At 37.5% G+C, this 18088-nt stretch overlaps 1 protein-coding gene across 4 annotated transcripts; it reads left to right on the top strand.

The window, feature by feature from the left end:
- Window positions 1–3805: 3805 nt before the first annotated feature.
- gprc5c (G protein-coupled receptor, class C, group 5, member C) lies at window positions 3806–17403 on the top strand. 4 transcript variants are annotated; one of them, XM_042508602.2, is made up of 5 exons: window positions 3809–4096; window positions 8483–9485; window positions 13294–13394; window positions 14329–14460; window positions 15798–17403. In XM_042508602.2, the coding sequence occupies exons 2-5, from the start codon at window positions 8498–8500 to the stop codon at window positions 15828–15830; spliced, it is 1254 nt and encodes a 417-aa protein (XP_042364536.2). In that variant the 5' UTR covers window positions 3809–4096; window positions 8483–8497; the 3' UTR covers window positions 15831–17403. The 4 variants fall into 4 exon arrangements, with proteins under 4 accessions (XP_087926295.1, XP_042364536.2, XP_042364535.2 ...); XM_042508601.2 differs by having other exon boundaries at window positions 14326–14460; XM_042508603.2 differs by lacking the exon at window positions 14329–14460.
- Window positions 17404–18088: the final 685 nt, after the last annotated feature.

Genomic DNA, 18088 nt, shown 5'->3' with positions numbered 1-18088 from the left:
TAAATAAATGAATTAAAGGAAAATGTTTACATTAGGTCAATATGTTTTATTCCTTGTGTTCAAAGCCAAATCTGGACCCTGTGGCAAACAGTTGGAATAATCCAGAGTAATTTTGCGTTTGTAATGCATTTTAATTTTAACACCAAAACGTATAATGAAAAGTTAAACACACAACCACTCTGAATTTATTTGGTTTGAATTCACCCCTTTGAAAATAAAATATGAACGTTCTTTACTGGTAATTTTAATTTTAAAAAATCAAGATTAAAACTTTAAATAGAAAAAAATCTGTCAAATTTGATATATTTAAAAAACATAAGTTGTAAACTATTAAATTAGGAGAAAAACTGTGAGAAATAAAAATTTAAGGTAAAAAAATGTTAAAATTAACTGATCAAAAATTCAGATTCAAGCAGTTATGTTTAAAATTGTCAAAAATTCAGATTTAAAAAACTAAATTTAAAAAAATATATAAATAATTAATATAAATAATATAAAATTTGTGAACTGAAATTGAGTGACATGAATCTTTTTGTTTATTTCAAATTCTGAAGCTTGAATTTTTGGATCTGAATTTGTGAATCAGGAAATTTCATGTTTTAATTTCACGGTGGCAAAATCAGAGCAAATAAATACAGTTACAAGTTATTTTAACGTGAAATATTTCAGGGCTATGAATTCAGTTGAATTCAGTATTCAGAGGCGGTTAAAATTAAAATATTCGTGTCTCTTATTGGCTTCCATATATTTCTTTGTTATTATAAGTTTTATTTTGGATGCACAGTCAGAAGGCGTTTTTCCTGCAGTGAATGATGAAGAGGTTTGTTCTCTGCTGTCTTTGGCCTGTTGTTGTTGCTAAAGTGGTTTCGTGCTTTGTTTACATTATTTCGTTTTGGCTCAATTGTGACGCAGAATGATCTTGTCTGTCAGCACTGACAGGAGTTTTACACGGAGAAGAAATAAATGCTGAACGAAGGACTGGTGCAGTTTATTTGATCTTGTGCAATCACTGCAGAGAAGCACATATTTTACATCAGTCTGTTAAAGTGGAGATTATAGAAAAAGAAATAAGGATGTAAATCAGTCAGTGCTTTGGATGTTTTTTTTGATTTATATACACATCATGCCAAAGTATTATAATAAAGTTATATCGAGATAAAAATAGAGCTCTGCACATACTGAAACATCAAAAAAAGGTCAGACAATAATGAATCTGCAAGGAGTGAAGGACGCTCTGCTGCACATCCTCTCTCAGGTTCAATTGGTCAATAAGAAAGCTGCATTAACTCTTTCTGCAAAAGCATTTGAACCTCTGAATCTTAAGAAAACTGACTTGATTTCAAAAATACAGGAAAAACATACAGAAGTAAACAAGAAATGTCCCGCAAACTTGGTGACCAGGAAATGATTTGAGAATTAGCTGGGGGGCGGGGCTCATGGACGGAGCTGCAGAGAGAATTAATAAAAAAGGACTAAATTACTCAGAAAGGAGAGCTGAGAGCCGACGTCGCATCACTGAGACACATGAAGGAGCTGAAAGGAGAGATTGAACATCCAAACAAGACGCGATCCACTCTGCAGAGGTCAGCCGGAGGCCTCGCTGAGGGAAATGAAGCACGAGTAATCGACTCTTGAGCAACAAGTGTGAGTGAGAGGAAAGCAGAGGGAGAGCAGGAGGGAGAGCGCATCTGCGGGCGGACTGCTCCTTTAATCATTGACCAAAAACTGAAATCTTACCCCTCTACTGTCAGCACAGCAGGCACACTAACAGATACATTTGTGAAATAAAATAAGATAAAAAAACAAAAATAAAAAATAAAAGAATGAAATAAAATAAAATAAAATTGTGTTCTTCACTCCACATATATTAACTTTTTGTTGGGTTGACTCATTCAGTTAGAGGAATTCTAGCATAAACTAATATAAATGAGGCATTCGTGGATTTTTTTTTTCAAAAATTGTGTTGCCAAAGTTGCTTTTTATTCATTAAAAAAATACAGTCTGTAGAATATGTACAAAATGTATTATGTATTTATCAGGAAAAAAAAAATTTTTTAGTGCCTTTTATTGCAAAAATGAATGTCATAAAATAGTTATATAATAGTAAAAGTAAGTCGGTAAAACCAATAAATAAAACAAAATAAATACAAATATTAATAATTCTAAATCTGTCTAAAATGTGTGGTAAAAAACTTAAAGCGTAAATCAAGTTTGCTGCATTAAATAAAACCGATCCATCGCTTTAAGTAAAGAGTAAATGGCTTTATGGCTTCAAATAGATGCCAAATGTAAGATAAAACATAAATAATTCAGTCTGATAAGGACACTGATAATTAAAATTACCTAAAAATCACACTCTTTTTTATTGTCAACACACTGTTAGGTAATTTCCTTATTTTTTTATTTATTTATTTTTTTTTACCTTATTATTATTATTATTATTATTATTATTATTATTATTATTATTATTATTATTGTTATTATTATTATTATTATTATTTCAGGTAATTTTCTTATAGGTTTTTTGTGGGGGTTTTTTTAACTGATCATCTTCTGCTAATGTTTTATTATGTTGCTCAGGTTTTAAAGGGTTTAAAAAAAATTGTTCAATATTTGGTCATATTTTGGATTCGGAGAGTTTGACAGAGTCAGACTCTGTGTCAGACCTGTGAGCTCCTCTGTAGTAAACATTTTGTTTGTCCTATTTTCACCCTTATAGTAGCTTTCAGCAGTAAGGACATTTAAAGTGTGTGTCACAGTCTGTCCCTCCGTCCCTCAGACTCCAGACCACCAGATGTCACCTGAGCGCTCCACCCATCGACACACCTGTTCCCCATCAGCTCACTGGAAACCTGCTTCACCTGCATCTCATTCCCTCATCAGCCTCTCAGGACAAATACAGGGACACGTCCCCTCACTCCACTTTGTCTTCTTGTTCTGCGTGTGTCTCTACCTGTTGTCCTCCAGGTGACTGCATCATCTAACAAAGAGCTGCTTTAAGACATAAAACGTCCTCCACCACTGAAATGTTCACTTTAACAGAACTAGCTGTACTCTGCTGCCCCCCTCCTGTGGCTGAACCTCTTTAACCCTTTGAAAGTTGAGCAATCTGGTTTGATTTCTCTCAAAATTATGGAAAAAAGGAAACAAGCAACAGAAAGAGATGTGGCCAAAAAATAAATTAAAATAAGCACACAAATAAAGTAAAAAAAAAAGGGTAAGAAAATGACCTGAAAATTAAAAACAATATATACTCTGTGTATTTATTTGACATATTTTTATATATTTCTTTGAAACTTAATTTTAAATCTAAAAGTATTATAAATATAGTTTTCTGATTCTAATTGTTATAATTTTCTTGTTACTTTATATGCATTTATTTAAAAAGATTTTAAATATTTTTTAAAACCTAATTTTAAATATAAAACTATTATATTTATAAATACAGTTTTCTGGACATTTTTCCCTTTTTTGGGATAATCCTTCACTCTTTGTTAAAACTAGTTTTAGGTCATTTTCATGTCACTTTTTACTTTATTTTTATTTATTTCGACATTTTTCAAAGAAATCAAACCATTCTGCTGCTGTAAGATTTAACCCTTTTCACCAGCAGATGTCTCCGGACACCACTAACAGAGAGCTCTCACATGTTTCATCAATTTTTTTATTTTATCTCCCATAAAATAAAACATCATCCAGTAAAAAGAGAAGTGCAGGATTCTGAAATAAAGAAGTGCAATATTTATTTTATTTATTTAAAAAAAAACAATTATATGAAACAGTGAGAGAGAGCTGTCATACGTTTGCGTGCATGTGTGCGTGCGTGTGCGTGCACGTGAGAGTGAGACAGAGAGTTTGTCAGCAGTCAGCTCGCTGCGAGGCGCTCGTGAAGGCTTTTTAACTTTTTTTATTTTGCTTTTTCATTTGCAGAGAAAGTGTGTGAGCTCAGGCTGATGAGGTTTGACTTCAGACACTGAAGAGCTGAAACTTTGGCGGTGATTCCTCTCGATGATTCGCGGTGTTTTCCGCCGTTTGGAGCAGGTGAAGAAGAGCAGAGAGCAGCGAGCAGCCGGGACAGAAGTGTGCGGACCCTCAGGTACCGAGCCCCCACACTCACCTCCCTGCTGTGCACCCTTTATTTTAACATCAGTACGTGTTTAGATATGGTTTTATGTAGGCTGTATTAAGAGATTTAATCACATTAACAAACATTTCATGTCAAAATATTCATCTTGATGCGTAGAAACTGCAAACTACAAGCTGCCTTTCGTGCGTAAAACAGCACTGTTATTTTTGTCTGTTTTAAAGAAGCAGAGAAGGTGTCCGATAATGGGCTCTTTTTTTATTCAAACCGGTGTGATTTCTGTCAAAAACATGTGGAGAGGACAAAGAGCAAATAATCAAGACAGGGACAAAATATGAGCAAAATATTGTTTAAAAAAAAGCAATGTCTCAAAAATAAAATAATATATGTATTTATTTTACATAATTTGTTCGATTTTTTTTCTGTGGTATATTTTTCAATATAACGTTTTTTCTAACTATAAACATAGTTTTCTTGACATTTCTCCCATTTTTATGATAACTTTCGAATAATTCTCCCCTTTTGTTAACTCAACTTAACAAAACATGGCCCAAAAATGAGCACATATATATGTATATATAGAAAAAAATTACAAGAAAATAATAAGAAAAACATAACAAAAAAGTTAAAATAAATAAATAAGTTATATATGTGAATTTATTTTATATATATTATTATATTTTATCTGTGATATTATTTTAAATACAATTTTTTTAATCCTCATTTATCCTCAAACATTTTTTTTGGTCAATTTTGTTGTCACCTTTTACAATTTTTTATTTGCAATTTGGGGGATATTTCTTGCCATTTTGGTCATTGCTTCCTGTATGAAATATGCAAATGTATGTGTGGTTTGCAGAGACGAAAACATGCTCACATGTCTGCTGGTTTCATGATGTGTTAAAGTAACAGGACACGTCATTATATTCCACCTCGGTTTAATGTCTGTCTCAGTGTTTCATGTTACTAAACACATTTTCAATAAATCACAAATATTACGATACAGTAAACCTCACAGTCCGGGGAGTCCGGGGTCCCCTCAACGTGCTTCTGTTTTCTGTGTGATTGGATCGACGGTTTTACAGTCTGACACACCGAAGCTGTTGTTGAGAAAACAATCGTCACACCTCAGGGTCCATTCAGGAATCTGCTGACGAGCTTTTCATCACATCATCGTACGATCTTTATCAGTGGGGGGAGTTTGTCCCAAAGCTTTGACCGCCTGTATTTTAAAAACCGTGATTATCAGGTAAACTCCTGCCGATAAAGACCGTGTGACGTCACTTTTAGTGGAGCTGCAGTTACGCTGCATTAGGTCATTTAACTGGACGGCTGTCCTCGTCCCAGTATAGGTGGAGATCTGCCCTCTTTCAGCTAAATGCAAAAACATCTTTATTATTTATACAGTCTTTGATATACACCCAATCACAGTCACAACTGTTTATTTACAGTAATTTCAGGGTAGAAAAGTGCAGCGTCATGTTTATATAATACTGAGCAAACTCTGTTTTTACGGATTAGTTCTAAGCCTCCTAAAAAACAATATCAGTTTACACTATATTTAGAATATTTTCAGTGCTTTACCTCACTGTCAGACAGCTCGTACCAACGCAGGTTTGAATTATATTATATATTAAAAACACCAGACTCCACTGAGGACAACATTCATATGCAGAAAAAAAGTTTAAAAAAATGTTTAAATTAGAATAAAATATAACCAATAAAATAGTTAATAAAATAGAAAAAAAAACTTTACAAAAGTAGCAATATATTCTACATATTGTATCCATTTTTATCATTTGGGATTTGATTGGGATTTTCCCAGCAGGACATCACTTAGCGTCCATGTCGGTGCTGTGGGACTGTTATTATATTTATTTATCAGAGGAGGGGCACAGCTGGGGGTGTTAGTTTTTAATCAAAAATAAATATAAAATACAACCTTTTCAAGTTGTATTTTCCTCAACAAAGCCAAAATTAAAAACACAAGTTCCTCCTCAGTGCTTTTTTTATTTTTTTAAAATGCGATAACCTTTTTGGAGCACCCACCCCCCTTCAAAAATAACAAACAAACACTAATGGTGGCCGGTGCAGCAGCTGGGTGCATGTGCAGAACGCCGAGTCCGACATGACGAAATAGCTCGACTTCCAATCGAATTATCTGGGTGTGTTTGTCCGATTTTGAGAAATTCAGTGTAGTCCGATTTCAGTCAGACAAACATGATAACATTTATTTTAAAAGCCCAGATTTAGTCTAAATTAAACAATAATTCGACATCATGCAAATGTACTGAGTGAGAGTCACTAAAAGGACCACGCGGTGAGATTCTGATGTTCCATTATAGCGACCGATATCTCCAAAACTCTGCAACTCGCACCAAAACTATCTGGCTTGATAAACAGAAATACGGCTGAGAGGGAAAATGTGTATTTTTGTTTTTGGGGCGAACTGTCCCTTTAACACAGGGTCAGTTTGACTGGCCTGAAATCTAGAAAATAAAACTGCAGGAGCTTCAGCGCTGAGCGTGTGATTAGAGGTCGCACCCTCAAATGAAAACAAACCTAATAGTAGTTTAGTTTGCGCTGCAGGTCTGACAGCGCTCACAGAGCTGCTGGAAATGACCAAAACCTGAGTCACCAACCAAATACGGATCCATGCAGAAACAGAAACGTTTAAATCACTTTCTTCCAGAAAGATCTTTGTTGTGAAGTTAGATAAACTAAACGTCCGTCACCACACTTATACTGATCTGTTTCAGAGACTGTCCTCAGTTCAGTGTCATTCAGTCAGAGAGGGACAAAAACAACGAGCCGGACATAAAGAAGACAAAAGTGTGGAGACGTTTATTCACAAACTCACACGTTGATGACAGTGTTTTATTCTCATTAAATTATCATTTAATATTCTTGGTGTGCTTGTTGCCCTGGTAAAATGTTTTCATTGTAACCATGTTTCAATTTTTATATGCATTTTTATATTTTTTACACATCCATCTGTTTTAAATTCAAAGGTTTTTTTTATTGGCCTTTTATCTGCTCTATGTGAGATCGTCTTATATATTTACATATAATCTGTCTATATATATGATTATTTCCTTTATTTAAATAGAAAATATATTTAAAAAATAATGTGATATTACAATAAAGATAATATTAAAATATTTAAAATATTCAAAATTGTATTAATTATAATTTTCTACTGCACAATTAACTCATTTAGTTTTTTTTATTTTAACTTGCACTTCCATAATCTTTTGTATGTTTTCAAATTTCTGTAAATTTTTTAATCGTTTAAATGGAAAGTGCTTTGTTATAAAGCTTGAAAAATGTTATATAACTAAAGTTATTATTATTAAAAAAAATCCTTAAATCAAGCAAAACATTACTTTTAAAGCACATTTCATTGCAGGTGTGAGGTTTAAGTTTCAGGCACAAAATAAATCGAGCAAAAGTCCATAAAGTGAATCAAATGCATTAAAACTAGCAATAAAACCTCATAAAATTAATTAAGATGAAGAATAAACCAATAAAAGGTGTAAGCACATGTGAGTCAGTACTGATACATTTTTGTTCAAATTAAATAAATAATAATACTAAAAATAGGCCATTAAAAAAGGACAATACTTATAAACTAACAATAACAATAATGATAGAATAAAAGAACTAAAAAAAGAATAAAAGTAAAACTGACAAAATAAGATTAAATAATAGATAAACAAGTAAACCAGTAAAAGAAAAAGCACACCTGGGTTAAAACCAAGAAAACAAGATAAATAAAATAATATAGAATTAACTTAAATTAAATTAAATTAAATTAAATTAAATTAAATCAAATCAAATCAAATCAAATCAAATCAAATCAAATCAAATTAAATTAAATCAAATCAAATTATTAAATTGTCAAACCACACTTCTGGAATATGTGGCCACAAAGAAATGTCTTCAACTTCACGTAAAAAGATGATACTGTCAGAAAAATTTTTGGTTTTGATTCGATTGAAACACAGCACTTCATGCACTTTCGCCTCATTGATTCGGGCGTCTCGATGTACAGAAACAATATTTGTCCCCAGATCTCATTAATGATTAACATCAGAGTTGGAAAAAGTCCACAGTTTGACATTCCTGTGATATTTTGGAGGCTGCTGGCGTCGAGGATGCCGCTCTCTGAATCGTTCCAGCTCTGAGTAACAGTCAAGTCACTTTCTACAATTTTCATGTAAACATGGCGACAAAGGTTTGATCCCATGTGTGACGGCGTGTATTCTGACTCATGTTTGCTCAGTTGGGTGTAGACGACAGTATCCTAATCCAGCATCAGTGACGTATTTCAGTCTTTGTAAAGATCTGTCCACGTCCGCCGTCTCTCAGACTCTCCCTGTGTGTCCGTCTGAACAGGTGATCCTCGTCCTAATGGCCGCCAACGCCACCCCTCAGGGCTGCGGCCCCAACGTGGACTCCCTCTACTACAACCTGTGTGACCTGAACGCCGTGTGGGGCATCGTGCTGGAGGCCTTCGCGGCGGCCGGCATCATCTTCTCATTTGTGCTTTTCATCTCGCTGCTGGCCAGCCTTCCCTTCACGGGGGACAAAAACCGCAAGAGCTCGGTGGCTCTCAGCGCCTGGTTCCTGGTCTTCACCGCCGGCCTCTTCTGCCTCACCTTCGCCTTCATCGTGGGGAAGGACTTCTCCACCTGCGCCTCGCGGAGGTTCCTCTTCGGGGTGCTGTTCGGCGGCTGCTTCGCCTGCCTCCTGATGCAGAGCGTGAGGCTGAACATCCTCGCCAGGCGGAACAGCGCGCCCCGTGTGTGGCCGTTATGTCTGGGGGCGTTGGCGTTGTGGCTGGTGGAAGTCGTCATCAACACCGAGTGGCTCATCATCACCGTGGTGCGCCACCCACTGGGGCCGCTCAACGCCACAGCCGCAGCTAGCAGAGCCACGGCCACGCCTTGCAACATCGCCAACGAGGACTTCGTCATGGCGCTGATCTACGTGATGACGCTGATCCTGGCCGTGGTGGTGGCGAGTCTCGCCATCATGGCGGGAAAACACAGTCAGTGGAAGAAGGAGGGCGCCTTCATCTTCGTCACCAGCCTGGTGTCCGTGGGGATCTGGGTGGCGTGGATCGTCATGTACGTCTACGGGAATGAGCGGACAGGGGGGCCCACGTGGGACGACCCCACCTTGGCCATCGCCCTGGTAGCGAACGCGTGGGCGTTCCTCATCCTCTACACCATCCCCGACATCTGCAGTCTGGCCAGCGACGATGACAGCCAGCAGAGCTTCGGCGAAGACCTGTACCCGAGCCGCGGAGTCGGCTACGAGACGATCCTGAAGGAGCAGAGCTCCCAAAACATGTTCATGGAAAACAAGGCGTTCTCCATGGACGAGCCCAACCAAGGTACGTGACCCGCCGCCGCGTCAAAGCTGCTCTGACGTTTATTTCACCTTTGATGTAAAACTCTCGACTCCTGTAGAACTGAACAGTTTGTTGTCCATCTTTTAGTCGGGCCGCTCTCATGCACTGTTCATACGGACAGCTAAAACTCACGACACTCGGGTCACGTTACGGATATGCTGAGAAGAGTAGGGAAGGAAATGGTATAAATAGTTCGTCTGAGGAGGCGGGATGAGGTGGTCAAACAAACACGGGACTTTCCTCCATCAGAACAGTGAAGATGTATCATGAGAAAACAAGTGAACTTTGAGATGCTTTTAGAAACATCGACATGTTTCTTTTCCTAAATCTAACCTTCAAAACTTTACTTTCAGAAACCAAACTTACGTAGCTTTACTTTCCAAAACCTAACCAACATAATCACCCTAAACACAACCGAAAATAGCGTACTTAACTTTACTTTCTTAAAACGAATACACGTAGCTTTACTTTCCAAAACCAAACTCAGACGTACAATGACAATGCCATTCGTTATCGAGAGTTATTGAAATCACACTAATCGTTCTACGAGGATATGAGGTTCTAGTCCAAACCAGAAGCACATGCCGCTTTTTTGTTGACTTTGATGAATCATGTACACTAATTACAAAACTCTGCCAACTTGGATCACAGGCGTAGATTTGAGAGGGGACTCAAGAGACATGTTTCGCTCAACATGCATTTGTCCTCCTCAATAAAAACATGAAAGTAGTAGAGGACACGTTGAATTGACGAAGGAAAGGCACAAATTATGGTGAAAAATGTCTCAGAATGATGGAAATTAAGTTTTTGACGTTCCCACTTTCCTTGGTTTGGAAGAGGATTCGAGCCAGGCAAAAGAAATATTTTAGAGAAGAGGAAGATTTTTTTTTCATCATTCATGTCGAGAATAAAGTTGAAATGTCAAGAATAATGCTGAAATACAACATCGAGAAAAAAGCTGAAATTTCGAGAATAAAATTGAGATAATAAAGTCAACCTTGTGAGACTTACAAACAACGCATGTGACACAAAGTTGGAAAGATGTTGACAGATTCGAACTTTGGTGATCAATAACTCACGAGCAAAATGTTTTCCAAACATAACTCGAAATTTTATTTCAACTTTATTCTCGAAATGTCGACTTTTTTTCTAAACATTTCAACTTTTTTCTCGACATAGTATTTCAACATAACTCTCGACATTTCGACTTTATTCTCAACAAGCATGATGAAGAAAAACGTTCTCCTCTCAAAAATATAGAAGATGTACGTTTGTGTTCCCCCCAGTGTCGAAACAATATCTTCCCCGTTGACTCAGGAACGTACACACACTCGTACATGACAGTAATTTCACTGCAGTCTGACACAATAAACCCAAATACATGACAACAACTATACCATCAACTTAACTTCTCCGAGTTTTATGCAAAACTCCACACGTCTGTCTGGCAGGAGGCCGAGTTCCCTGTAAAACAAATATTTGCCTGGTTGACGTATTTAAAAAGTTCCACTTTGTTTGGGAGCAAATAACTTTGAGCCTAAAAGTACATTCACTTTGCAAGTGACACATTATTCACTTTGCATGTGACACGTTAGTGACACAGTAACTACATATCGCTCACAGTTAAACTGTAGGTTCCTTAAAATGTCTACCAGGGCCTGCATCGCGTTTGAAATGTTGAGCTGTTTATTCTCTTCTTGCACTGGCTGTTTGCATTATAGACGTATGATAGAATATACGCAGTGACCTTGTGCAGATGAGTTAAAGTTTCACAGAAACACCAGAACAGACAGATTACTCTGCAGAATGTCCTTAAAGGTTGTTTTGCATCTACGTGATGAGCCCGCTGAATCTGATACGCTGCTGTCGTCGTCCTGAGCTGAAAGGATCTGATGCTGCAGTAAAAAATCCACAAAGATCAGGACACGAAGTCCTGCAGTCTGGCCGAGGAGTCGATGGATCATCGTGGATGATGACGGGGATGTGTGGCTGCTGATGCTGCTTTTATGTGCTCCTCGGAAATATAATTTTTAAGAGTTACAAGCACATGAACGGCCCTCCAAAGTCGTAATTACGAGTGAGAAATTTCGATGACACCCGAGTTGCCAAGTTGTGAAGTTTGCGTGACGTTTCAGGGCAGCAGAATCGGCGGAAAGCGTGGAAACAGTGACACAGTTGAGGGTGAAAAAAATATATATTCTGTTATTTTGTTCCTAGTACCAGTAATTTACTTTTTCAGTTACTTCTTAAAACCCATTTTTATAGTTTATGTGTCTATTTTAAGTCATATATTTTAGTTTGTCATTTAATTTTCTTTTTTGGGTCCTTTTCTGTTAAGTTGCTTGTTGCCTTCTGTCCATGTTTTTGGAATCAATCAAGCCGATTTGCTCAGCTTTTAAAGGGTTAAAGGTGCAATACAATCAAAGCTTAGATTTTCAACATCAGCAAGTTTATGATTTTTTTTCTTTTTTATAAAGTCAAGTGAAAGTTTTAATAAAAAAATGAATAAATAAAAATAGCTCCCTGAGGCTTTGCAGAGTAAAAGTTCCTCCCATGATGAACTTTTTAATTAATTTCTTTTATCTGCGATCATTTAAATAAAATGCAGATACAGATCATCAGGAAAATGACAAATATCGGCCCCAATAATCGGGCAGATATTTGGCAGGCCGATTATTTGTCGACCCCAACGTGAAAAACAGTCGTCAGTGCAGGACGGGAACAGTCGACCAGCCGTTTTTTCCCCAAAAATGTGGGAAGGTATCTGGTAACGTGTCTCTGAATCATTCCTGTTAATGAGTGTCGACTATGTAACTGGGTCCCTGACCACACACACACACACACACACACACACACACACACACACACACACACACACACACACACACACACACACACACACACACACACACACTCCCGCTCTGATTCCCACCACAAACATCACGCCCTGTGCTTTCATTGTCTCCACGGCAACTGAGGCGTGGCAGCAGTTTCATCCAAAAGTGTGACAAAGTCATCTGTCAGCTGCATCTCTGCAGGGCGTCTCCTCGTGTCCCTGAAATCACAGATAGAGGACAGATGGAGGACAGATAGAGTCGAGCCTCGCAGCCTCGTCCCCTCAGTGCCGTTTATCTGATGAGACTCCAGCACAAAGATTCAGGAGACGCTTGTTTGGGTGAAACAGCACTTAAGAGGCCTGAAGATATCACACAGAGGGCTCGACCGGTGATAAATTAAAGCCATTTGTCGTCTCTGTCTGTCCATTACAGCGTCCAAGCCCGTGTCTCCATACAACCTGAAAATTAATGTTAAAAATGAGAGCAAGAGAGAAAAAAAAATATTAGAAAATTATTTCCCCACAAAGAGAAAAAAAGTACAATATATTAAAGATATGTTACAGAATATATATATATACACACTGAAACAGTTGCAAGAAATTGGTAAAAAGTGACTGTGATTGAAAAGTAACAAATGTTTGAAAATTACCCCAAAAATGGAAAAATGTCTAGAAATTATGTTTATGATTACTTCAATTACATATTCAAAATAAATTACTGAATCTATATTTTTTTATTTTCAGCATGATTTTCAGGTCATATTCTTGTATGTTTTTGTTTTTTTACTTTCCTTATTTGTGCTAATTTTTAGGTGATTTTCTTTTTACAAATTTTCTGAATTTTCTTTTGTTGTTGTTCATCACCTTCTCTCCGTGTTTTTGGAAACAGTCGTGCCGTTTTGCTCGTTTGGTGATAAATTAAAGCCATTCGTTGTCTCTGTCTGTCCACCACAGCGTCCAAGCCCGTGTCTCCATACAGCGGCTACACGGGTCAACTGCGAGGTTCAGTCTACCAGCCCACTGAGCTGGCTCTCATCAGCAAAGCAGTGGGAAATGTGAGTAATAAACTGGTGTGGTTTGTTTACACACACACACACACACACACACACACACACACACACACACACACATTTGAATATGTTTGTTGTCGTTTGCAAATTATTATTGAAATAAGGACCTTTGGCAGTTAGGTTTAATGATTTACATGGAACATTTAAACAAATGAGACACACTGAACGTGTGTGAGCACAGTTTCTGCCAGTTTAACCCTTTGAAACCTGATTTATTGTGCTGAGTTCAACTGCTTTTCAGAATCATTTAAACCTGTGAAACTGGAGCAAATGTGTGTGAATTAAAAAAAGACAATGAGCAACTAGGCAAGAGATGCCCACAAAACTCCAAGTAATAAAGAAAAGGTGACAAGAAAATTAACTAAAAATTTACAATAAACAGAGAGAGAGAGAAAGAATTGTTAGAATTATTTTTAATTGCAAAATTGCCAGAAAACTATTATTATTATTGGATATTTTTTCTAATGGAGATTTTTATAGAAAACTGAAAAAAAGAAAGAAAACAGGTAAGGAAGGCATGTTTTCTTTTCTTAGTTGTTTTTGTTTTGGTAATTTTAATAGAAAACTTGGCATGACTGTTTTCTTGACAGCATTTATTACAGCCAGAAACTGTAAAAACAGAAATTATCATTGAATTTTCGCATTTCTGATGGTCTTTGAACATTTTCTGGGACACTAAAATGATGTTTGAACAGAGCTTGAATTAGATCTGTTTAAATAAAAAAAAACAGGCAAGAAAGAAAAATATTTTGGGTCCTTAACCACAATAATGTGTGTGAACCCTGTAAATTAGCCTCTAAATCATCAGAGGGCTTACGCAGTCTAAAGGGTGACGGTGACTCTGTGTGGAGGAGGCGCTCTCTGATATCTCCTCCCTCATGTTTTGGATGTTTTTGTCACGGATCGTCTCACGCAGCAGCCTCCGGACGTGTCCTATGACATCGTCATTCCCAGAGCGTCCGCCCACTCTGCAGCCAACAGCGGGACCAGCACCCCCTCCACGCACACCGAGACCGCCGGCGCCGCACACGCACAGACTAACGGAAATAGCGTAGGTCGTGGCCCCGAGCCCCCGACGCCTCCTCACTCTGCAGCTCCTCCTTATCGCCCTGCTCCCCCCCAGATGCTTCTCTGCTCCGCCGCCTCTGTGCATGTCGACCTCTCCGCTCCGCTGTAGCCATAGCAACTTCTTCTGCAGGTTGACTATGAATCACCTCTTTGTCTGGAGTTTCTTTTTCTTACCTGGAGGAGCTCTGTCTCTCTCTCAAGGCCTCCTGTCTGTGAGCTCGTCTGGACTCTGTGATCCGTCTGTTTTCTCACTGCCATGAAAAGTGTTGGTGAAAAAGGGTCGTGTTCGGTTTGATTTGTCTCTTTCTGGTCTTATTGTGGTGTTTCCCATATTTCCTTTTACTCATCATTTATCTTCTAAAAGTCTGATAGCCTGATGTCTGAAGTCTAATTGCCAAATATGTTATTTCCATATGCAATACTTGACTCAAAACCTGTGTTTTGAATAAAAAAACACTCCCCTCTTGGTTTTTTTCGGTGGCTCTGGAAGAGTTTGTCGTCATCTCATTTGCAGCATCAGTTTGGACTCACAGCAGTTACAATGGATTCTAATGGGACTCCAGTTCATACAGAAACTAGACATAATTTGGTAGATAACTTAGCTTTTTATCTTTATAACATCCCAGTAACCATGGCGATGGAAGTTCAAAACATTAGCAGCTTTATTTCTATTGCAGCCACCAAACTAGCCGTCATTATTTCCAATCCAAGGTCACGTAGGCGTGTTATGGAGCCGTGATGGAAAGGCGAGCCCCTTATTCGTGGGAGCGGCCACGTATGAGGGATTTCTGGGAGATGTAGTCCACGATTTCACAGAGGAATCGCGGATTCAAAACTTTCTCAGAGTTATGTGATGCAATAACAGCTCTTGTAGCTCTTGCTGCATCATGGGAGCCAGTTCCTACTGACAAGCACATAGAGATAGCATCACGTGACCTCACAGCATCATGTGACCTCACAGCATCATGTGACCTCACAGCATCATGTGACCTAGAAAAGACGAAAAAAAGTATGTATATCGCAGAGGTAGATACTATGCAAACTACTTTTTCTCCAGAAATATGATAATGCAGGGTAAATTTGGTGTACTCTGTAGAAAACAGGCAGTGATGTCAAACACGTCCTCTGAATCCTCCGGTGACTGTTGTGAATTTCTGCTGCTGTCCTCCATGAAGGAGAAAACTGCAAACTTTGTCAGAGTGACCCGTCAGTCTTTCAGAGAGTTTTTTGTTCTGTAAAAAGGTTTTTAGTGGAGTTCTCCTTAAAAATCTCATCGTTTTTCTGTTTGTTCACCACCTCCACCGCCTCTCGTCTCTGCAGGGGAACGGTCTTCATAGGACGTCTCAGTGGTGAACTCGCGGCGGCCTCGACACCTCGTCACGGTAACTCTTCATCTGCGCTCTGACTGTGTATTTGCTGTTCTCCACGGTTCCCCTGAGCTGGTTCTGAGAGGAACCCTCGACCCAGACGTGCGGAGGTGAACGCCGGGTCACGCCTAAAACCTCCTATTGACTGGTTTCCCATGATGCCGCTGGGTATCAGACAGTAAAGAGCTTCATTTGGAAGTGAAAGCGAGGGGATGAAGCCACGGCTTTGCTGCGGAACAAAGACTTTTTTGCAGCGGTCGCCTTTCAGAGAGAGAACTGTGAGCGCTCTGCTGGAGAGAGACGGAGCTGACGGAGCGAAAACATGGCTGAAGAGAATAATCGGGCTAAATTTTTGGGAGAGTCTTTGGCTCACGATGATTTTCACATATACAGACACATTTATAAAAGTGCTTTCTTCCCCCTGAACACCAAACAAACCACAGCAACACCAAAGAAACGCTCTTTAATCCGTTTAAAGAAACTCAGAATTCACTCATATTTAATAAGTTACGAGCACAGTCAAGTTCATTATAGGAGTCTGTATCTATTTCTGTGCCTGGATTGTGAATATAATTAATAACTGCAAAGTTCACACGTAAAATTGAGCCGCTGGTGTCAAGTCATGTAAATATGTCTTTAATGTGTCAATGGATCTACGCTGCATGTATATTTAATACTATTTATGGCACCTCTGTGTGCTATTTAATTATTTAATCTCATTTCTGTAAAATCGGACAAGTTGGTTTTACTTTGCCTTGAAAATTGTAAGTTGATACAGCTATTAATCTTAATTAATGTTTACTTTTAAGTGTACTTAAAATTGAGTTGTATTTACTTAATTTTGTGAAGTGGTTTCAACTTAAAAGTTACAAATTTACCTTTACTGTCTAAGTTTTAGCAACGTCAGTAAACCACGTTTACTGAGCTGTATATCTGCACTCTGCTGGCTGCATCATATTTGTTTGTTCTTAGACATGTTAACAAAACTGGGATTACTGAAGTTGCTGACACTTAGACAGAACGAGGCAATTTCAATTATCATTTTGAAGTTTAAATATTTCATTTTCTAATTATTTTTATTTTGTTTATTATTTTTTATTTAATTTATTATTTTATTTTATTCATTATTATTTTATTCTATTTATTTCTTTTATCATAAATCATTTATTATTGTTTGTTATTATATTATTATTTTATTTTTATTTTATTATAACAATTTTATCAACTTCAGAAAATTAAGTAAACACGGCAAAATTTTGAGTAAACAGTTTGATATAAAGTAAACAGAAATTGACATCAATAGTTGTATTAACCTTACTTTTTCAAAGCAATCAATCGCCAAATTATTTAAAGTATGATGAATTTGTCCGATTTTACAGTAAACTAATCAAATAATCATGAGAGTAGAGAGCTGAAATCACACCTGTGATTCGCTGTTTCATTAACTTTTAATGCTCATTGTCATTTTCTTTTATCATCTTTCATAAAACATGATAGTATGTGATCTTTTGTGTCCATACTCTTAAATAAATTGGTATGTACTTCTTCACTTGACTTTACTATGTGGAAATCCTGTCTTTTTTAAAAATTTGTATTTATTTTATTTTATTTTAACTTTATTTTTCCTGACTTTGAGTGCAAAATTATTATTATTTGCCAAAACATATTTGTCAGAAAAATATGAAATATCATAAAAATGCTTAAGACACTCAAGTGGAGCTTTAAAGAGAAAATATGTTGCATTGCAAGGAAGGATCTCACAACTATTGATTTTTTATTTTTTTTTATGTGTTGGCCTTTTTCTTTGCCATAGCTACTGCCTGATTTTTATTCAGCAAATAAATATTTACTTGTGATATTATGAAATTTACTGTATAGATGAAGCTGAATATTTGAACTGGACCTCAGATGATGTGAATGGAAACTGATTCTGCAGCTCGAGACCTCACAGCTACTCTGCATTTATGAAAAATGCAAACGATGTTCATGCGTGTCGATGCTCAGTCGGACGTGTGTTTTGTATATCCTGTCAGACAGTTTAACATATGATTTATTCCACACGCATGATGCCTGTGCAGGACGTGACGCTGCAGTTTGGAAACATGTTGGCTGTGCAGTGTTTAATGAGAAGAATAACAGCAGGCACACACACACACACACACACACACACACACACACACACACACACACACACACACACACACACACACATTCAATCATTCGTCAACTCGTGCAAACACATTT

The sequence above is a fragment of the Plectropomus leopardus genome, chromosome 19, assembly GCF_026936395.1.
Source record: "Plectropomus leopardus strain MGB_pleo_1.0 chromosome 19, ASM2693639v1, whole genome shotgun sequence".
Classification (NCBI taxonomy): domain Eukaryota; kingdom Metazoa; phylum Chordata; class Actinopteri; order Perciformes; family Serranidae; genus Plectropomus; species Plectropomus leopardus.
Note: the sequence above shows the minus strand (reverse complement) of the source record. Positions and strands in the feature narration are given on the sequence as shown.

Bases quoted from the DNA above. Each gene is read 5' to 3' on its own strand.
- gprc5c (XM_042508601.2), top strand. From the start codon at position 8,498: ATGGCCGCCAACGCCACCCCTCAGGGCTGCGGCCCCAACGTGGACTCC. The intron at 9,486-13,293 runs GTACGTGACCCG...TGTCCACCACAG, and splicing joins CATGGACGAGCCCAACCAAG to CGTCCAAGCCCGTGTCTCCA. The intron at 13,395-14,325 runs GTGAGTAATAAA...CGTCTCACGCAG, and splicing joins TCAGCAAAGCAGTGGGAAAT to CAGCCTCCGGACGTGTCCTA.